The 7,097-nt window shown below is 52.3% G+C and overlaps 1 protein-coding gene across 1 annotated transcript in view; it reads left to right on the forward strand.

Moving 5' to 3' along the window:
* The first annotated feature begins 2,110 nt into the window (after positions 1 to 2,110).
* LOC103739944 (keratin-associated protein 10-9-like) overlaps positions 2,111 to 7,097 on the forward strand; it is a 5,549-nt gene continuing 562 nt past the window's right edge. Inside the window, exons 1-3 of the mRNA XM_029567096.1 lie at positions 2,111 to 2,424; positions 2,506 to 3,119; positions 6,679 to 7,097. The exon at positions 6,679 to 7,097 is cut by the window's right edge and continues 1 nt beyond it. Of these exons, the coding sequence (XP_029422956.1) occupies positions 2,111 to 2,424; positions 2,506 to 3,119; positions 6,679 to 7,097 (1,347 nt within the window). The remainder of the gene's footprint in view (positions 2,425 to 2,505; positions 3,120 to 6,678) is intronic.

Genomic DNA, 7,097 nt, shown 5'->3' on the forward strand with positions numbered 1-7,097 from the left:
ACTACCCCCTTCAAGGCTCAGGGACGTTTGCAGTAGAGGTTAGCGGAAAGAATGTAAGAGCCGGAGGAAGGCCTGGAGCGTTAACTGCAGATGTGCTCCAACCACTATGCCGGTAAGCTATAGTCACAATACCTTCCACCCTCATCAGGGAGTTGAGGGGGTTGTCAGTTACCCCTCCCACCTAATCACTTGACCTGAGCTCCATGTGCGGCTCTATAAGCTCTATAAGCCAAGAAAGCCATGAGGCTCCTCTCTCACCCTTTTGTTTGTCTGGAGGCCACAGGATCTGTGGTTGAGTATAGACTTTACAGCCCAGCCATCCATGGGGAGCTCCCACTCTTCTCTAAATAAATCCCTACCCAAACTCTGTTAGCAAGCCCAGTAAACTAGTCAGGATTTAAAAAAAGAAAGAGGGAGGGAGGGAGGGAGGGAGGAAGGAAGAGAGGGAGGGAGAGAGGAGGGCAGGAAGGAGAGAGAGAGGAACGATAGAACAGAGCTAATGGAAACCTTCATTAGTCCACCAAAATTAACCCCATGTTGGCCAATCCTTTGGCCTTTGATTTTTTTTTTTTTTGGTCTTTTTTGGGCAGGGCCTCCCTGTGACCCCAGTTGGCCTGGAGCTCGCTAGCCTCGAACTCACAGAGATCGTCCAGGCTCTGCCTCCAAAGTACTGGGGTCGAGGATGTGTGCCACCATGCCTGGTATGGGGCTACAGGGAGACTCTGTCTCAAAAAAGACAAAAAAAAAATTGCCTCTCAAGGAAGCATAAAAATGTACTTCCTGTTGAATAGAGGTGATAAATATTACCAGTGAAATCTACCTGATGACTTTATATCCATACTCTGATTAAGGATCCAAGTGTAACGGACTGTGACTAGTAATAATCAGATACATAGAGATTAAAAACACATGTGCAAACATCTAAGCATTAGTAGCATTAAAAATGTAGGAAACAGCATATTTTAAAATGAAATGGAGATCTTCTTTAAAGGGGAAAACTCATTCTATTTTATGTCTTATACAGTTTATACTGAGTTCAATGTTGTATAACTGTATTAATTCAACTGTGAACCTAAAAATTTACAGCCACAATCATTGTAAAACCCCAGAAAGTAGAAAAGCATTGCTGCAGAATGAAGGACGACTGTTGTAAAAACATTCATGCAGCCAGGGATGGTGACGAAAGCCTCTAACCTCAGTGCCTGTGAGTCAGAGGCAAGAGGATTGCTACCAGGTCCAGACCAACCCATGCTACATACTGAGGCTCTACCTTAAAAATATTATTTTAGCTGGGCGTGGTGATGCACGCCTGTAGTCCCAGCACTTGGGAGGCAGAGGCAAGCTGGACCTCTGTGAGTTCAAGGCCAGTCTGGTCTACATAGTGACTTCCAGGACAGCTGGGGCTACAGGGAGACCCTGTCACAAAAAGACGAAAAAAAAAAAAAAAAGTTTAAAGCACCAACAGTAATATAATGACAACAAGGGCCAATCGTCCAAGCAGAGCCTGTGCACAGCGAGGCCTTTGCAGCGGACTCTGCTGGCCCCTTTAGAAGAAGTTCCTTAATAAACTCTTGGGCTTAGTTTGCCCAAGCTACTAACCACCTGCCTCTGTCCAGCTCTTCATACTGGGATATAAGAACCTGGAACTCCTGGCACTGAACCCCAATATCTGACAATATTGAGAGGACACTGGGAAGTAGAGGCTGTGGCTGGGACACTCTGGTTACAGTGCTGGACCCGACCGGAACACACTACAGCATGCCTGTGATGGGTCATCCTGGGCTCAGCCACGTCCCCTCTCTCCCAGTCACAGGCAGGCAGACTAGACAACCACACTGAACACAGGGGCTGGAAGACACAACAGTCTTGGGGTTCAAAGCCATTCCCGGTCACCTGGCAGGTAGCCACCAGATGGAGGGTGTGTCCTGGGCCGACCCTGCACAGCGTCCTCGGGCCTGAACAACAAGGAAAGGGAAGAGCTCTGAGCCTCCCACAGCAAAACACGCCTCAGTATAAAAACCAGGAGCACAGAGCCCCTCACACAGCCACTCACACACACAGTCACTTAACACTCAACACACACACACTCCCAACGCCAGCCAACCCCACCATGGCCCCCTCCACCATGTCCGTCTGCTCTGACGCCCACACCGAGTCCTCCTGGCAGGTGGACGACTGTCCAGAGAGCTACTGCGAGCCCCGCTGTATCCCCAGCTGCTGTGTCCCCTGCTGCACCCCCAGCGACTGCCAGTCCAGCTGCTGTGCCCCAGCTCCCTGCCTGACCCTCGTCTGCACCCCAGTGAGCTGTGTGTCCAGCCCCTGCTGCCAATCCACCTGCCCCAGCTCCTGCACATCATGCTGTCAACAGTCCAGCTGCAGCTCCTCCCCCTGCCAACAGTCCTGCTGTGTGCCCCTCTGCTGCAAGCCCATCTGCTGCGCACCCATCTGCTGTGGGTCTTCCTCATCCTGCGACCAACAGTCCAGCTGCCAGACCTCGGGGTGCAGCTCCTCCCCCTGCAGCAGCTCCTCCCCCTGCTGTGTGACCCTCTGCTGCAAGCCCGTCTGCTGTGAACCTGTCTGCTGTGCTCCGGTCTGCTCTGGATCCCCCTGCGGCCAGCAGTCTAGCTGCCAGCCCTCATCCCAGTCGTCCTGCTGTGCACCCCTCTGCTGCAAGCCCGTCTGCTGCACACCCATCTGCTGTGGGTCTTCCTCATCCTGCTGCCAGCAGTCCAGCTGCCAGCCCTCGGGCTGCAGCTCCTCCCCCTGCGACAGCTCCTCCCCCTGCTGTGTGACCCTCTGCTGCAAGCCCATCTGCTGCAAGCCTGTCTGCTGCACACCAGTCTGCTGTGAACCTGTCTGCTGTGAGCCCCTCTGCTCTGGATCCTTCTGCGTCCAGCAGTCTAGCTGCCAGCCCTCAAGCTCCCAGTCATCCTGCTGTGCACCCCTCTGCTGCAAGCCCGTCTGCTGCAGACCCTGCTCCAGCGTGTCCCTGCTCTGCCGCCCCGTGTGCAGACCCGCCTGCTGCGTGCCCGCCTCCTCCTGCTGTGCCTCCTCCTGCCAGCCCAGCTGCTGCCAAGGGTCCTCCTCCCTGTCCCTGCTCTGCCGCCCAGCCTGCTCCAGCCAGGCCTGCTGAGGCCTCTCCTCAAACACAAGTCAGATGGTGATCTCCAGTACCCTGCTGGGGTGCTATCCCCCATGGGCTGATTCACCACTCCAGTCATCCCCACCCTCTGGCCTGACCACAGGATGAATTGGGTCAGCATTCCAGAGTGTGGTTGACCCAGAGTCCTTCTCTAAGACTTCCTGAAGGGAGACCCCTGCCCCCAGGCTCCAAGTCCAAGGCTGAGTCCAGCCCCAACAGTCCTGGCTTCCCCTGGCTTATCTCTACCTGCATCCTAAGCCTGCCTTTGGGGGCTGGACAGATGGCTCAGCAAATAAGATACTTGGTGCTCTTGCAGAGGACCCAAGTTCCCAGCACTCATGTCGGGCACCTCACAACCACTGTAACTCCAGGTCCAGAGGATCCCATGCCCTCTTTTGGCATGTGTGGGCACCTGCAGTCATGTGCACAGCCCTGACACTGACCCACATAATTTAAAAACTAAAAATAAATCTTTAAGTCTGTATTTGTCCTCTGTGACCTGTGTCCTGTGTATGGCATGGGCTTGGGTGGGCATGGAGGGAGCTGGACTCTGGGTACTGAGTGGAACCTCAGCCCAGGACATAACCTGGCTCTTCTCAGGGGAGTTCCCTGCTGTCTGAGTAAGGACTATGGGACAAATTGACCTGCAGGCAGCTGTGGATCCCTCAGCCATGCCTGTCCTTCCCAGCTGCTCTTGAGGGCAGGGTTCACTTGAGCCTCAGCCTCCACCCAGGGAACCACAACCCCAGTGTCTCCTGGGGAATCAGTCCTCAACAGCAGCTCCTGTCCTGATGCTGGTCTTCCCCACCGCTCTGCCCTCCCCAGGGACCACATCTCACCCAGGATTGCAGCTCCAGCCTGGCTCCAAGTCCCAAGGATACCAGTCTCCCAGTGCTCCCTGTCCACCTACCTTCCTGCATTGCAACCTGACGACATCTTTCCCACAGCCCTGCTGCCCACAACCCTGCCAGGGGTCCTAGACTAACCAAAAGGAGAAAGTGACCTCAGCACCAGCTCTCATCCTCCTGCTCCTCACTGTGGATGTGATGCGACCAGCGGCCTCACACTCCTACCTCCATGCCTCCCCCACCATGATGGACTGTGCCTCACACTCCTACCTCCATGCCTCCCCCACCATGATGGACTGTGCCTCACACTCCTACCTCCATGCCTTCCCCACCATGATGGACTGTGCCTCACACTCCCACCTCCATGCCTTCCCCACCATGATGGACTGCGCCTTCAAACTGTGAGACAAATAAACACTTTTTGAAAATTGTTTCCTGACAACTATTTTGTCACCGCAACAAGAAAACTACGTAACACACTGGGAGACACGAAACTTCTCAGCAGTCCCAAGGCCCCACACACAATGGTCCTGTGCACAGAGCGACTGGCTCCACCCCTCCAGAGTACTGGGGTTGAGGACATGTGCCACCATGCCTGGTTTAGTCTTTGATTTCTTATCCGTAATTTTTTAACCTTAAACGGATATATATAAAACCTGCTTCAAGATGTTTATGGAAAAATGTGTTAATAATTGCCTCTCAGCTGGGCATGGAGGTGCACGCCTTTAATCCCAGCACTGGGGAGGCAGAGGCAGGCAGATGTCTGTGAGTTCAAGGCCAGCCTGGTCTACATAGTGAGTTCCAGGACAGCTGGGGCTACAGGGAGACCCTTTCTCAAAAAAGACAAAAAACAAAAAATTGCCTCTCGACGAAGCATAAAAATGTACTTCCTGTTGAATAGAGATGATGAACATTACCAGTGAAATCTACCTGATGACTTTATATCCACACTCAGGTATTAAGGATCTGAGTGTAACGGACTGTGGCTAGTAATAACCGGATATGTAGAGATTAAAAACACATGTGCAAACATCTAAGTGTTAGTAGTATTAAAAATGTAGGAAACAGCATATTGTAAAATGAAACGGAGATCTTTAAAGGGTAAAACTCCTATTTTATGTCTTATACAGTTTATACTGAGTTCAATGTTGTATAGATAAATTAATTCAACTGTGATCCTAAAAATTACAGCCACTTTTGAAAGAGATATATGCTTGCTCTGGAATATGTTACTGAATATGTTAAAGCTGTAATGAAATGCTTCTTCTAATCATGTGGTTATTAAATTTAAAAAAATTTTTTAATCTAAAAAAATGGCCTCTCTTTGGATAATAAAAATATTATTTCCAAAGAGCTGGGCATGGTGGCATACACCTTTAATCCCAGCACTTGGGAGGCAGAAGCAGGTGGATCTTTGTGAGCTGGTCACACACCTGCCTGTGTTGCAGCTTGAGGCAGAGGAGAGCCTGTGAAAATTCACATCAGCCTGCCTGGGGCCAGGGCACCCTACTCACATCCCAGGCCTAAACCAAGCAGCTTTGAAACTGAAGACCAAACAACTTTCAGAAATTAAGATCTGACAGATCAGTCAGCATGAGGGTGAAGACTCTAAGTGGCTGACGACGTAACATGTTCGAATGTGTTTGGAAAATAAAATCTGGACAATTTCCAGAGAAGAATACAAAAGATAAAAATCTGGAAAATGGGAGAGGAAAAATGGCAAAGGTCATGGCAGAAGGGATTCCATCTAGAGGCAGCAGGGGCCGGCCAGGGAAGGAGGAAAGGACTTTCAAACACCGCAGATCAAGTGAGACAATCACATTGAGTCTCAGCACACTCCGGCCACAGGTAAAATGACAGGCCTGCAAGCAGACACCAGCATTCTAGAACAGTAAGGAGGAAAGACAAACACGGACCGAATCTGAAAGACAGGTGAGCTGTGAAATCCACCAGCTGCCTCTGCCAGTCCCCCGGGGGACACCAGCGGGGATAGAGCCCTGAGAGGACATGGCTTCAAGCCCAGGTTCTATACCCAGCCAGATTACCCAGCAAGGGCAGGCAGACCAGCGGGAGCCTTGAAGTGTGACCAGGCAGTATGGCCTTGCACCTGGTAAAAGAGAAATGTAAGAAGTAGAGTCTAGCTGGAAACGGAACACAGATCTGGAGTGTCAGGGAGAACCAGGTACCAAGGAGGACATGCCATGCAACCAAGAACAGGTTTTCTGCACAAGGCACAAGGAACAGGGAAAGGGGCCCAAGGTTGCCTGTCAATAATCCTCTGAGGAAATTGTACAAAGATGTGTGTTTTTCTTTTTTGCTTACATTTAAAATGTTTAAAGCAACAACAACAATAATAATAATGACAATACGCCCCGATCATCCAAGCAGAGCCTGGCGGCCAGTACCCATCACTGTGGAACGCTTCTAATCTTGGACGCCTCACTCAGGAAGGCCTCCAGTGTTTGCCAGACCTTCACTGGAGTCAAAACAAAAACACACAAGGCCCCGCGGCATCCACACTGCCCACAGCAAGCGCTAATGATGGGCCTCCAGCAGTGGCGTCAGCAGAAGGAAGCCCAGAGGCTCTCACCAGGACAACACCAACACACAGGGGTATAAAAGCTGACGCCTGGCACCTCACTCACACACCCACACACCTCACACCTCCTCCCACCCTTCCCACCATAGCCACCTCCACCATGTCCGTCTGTTCCAGTGACCTGAGCTACGACAGCCGAGTCTGCCTGCCCGGCTCCTGTGGTTCCTGCACAGACTCCTCCTGGCAGGTGGATGACTGCCCAGAGAGCTGCTGCGAGCCCTGCTGTGACCCCAGCTGCTGTGCCCCCTGCTGCGCCCCCAGCTGCTGCCAGTCCAGCTGCTGTGCCCCAGCCCCCTGCCTGACCCTCGTCTGCACCCCAGCGAGCTGTGTGTCCAGCCCCTGCTGCCAATCCACCTGCCCCAGCTCCTGCACACCATGCTGTCAACAGTCCAGCTGCCAGCCAGCTGGCTGCAGCTCCTCCCCCTGCTGTGTGACCCTCTGCTGTAAGCCTGTCTGCTGCAAGCCCGTCTGCTGCACACCCATCTGCTGTGGGTCTTCCTCATCCTGC

Source organism: Nannospalax galili, unplaced genomic scaffold, assembly GCF_000622305.1.
Source record: "Nannospalax galili isolate Female #2095 unplaced genomic scaffold, S.galili_v1.0 scaffold619, whole genome shotgun sequence".
NCBI lineage: Eukaryota > Metazoa > Chordata > Mammalia > Rodentia > Spalacidae > Nannospalax > Nannospalax galili.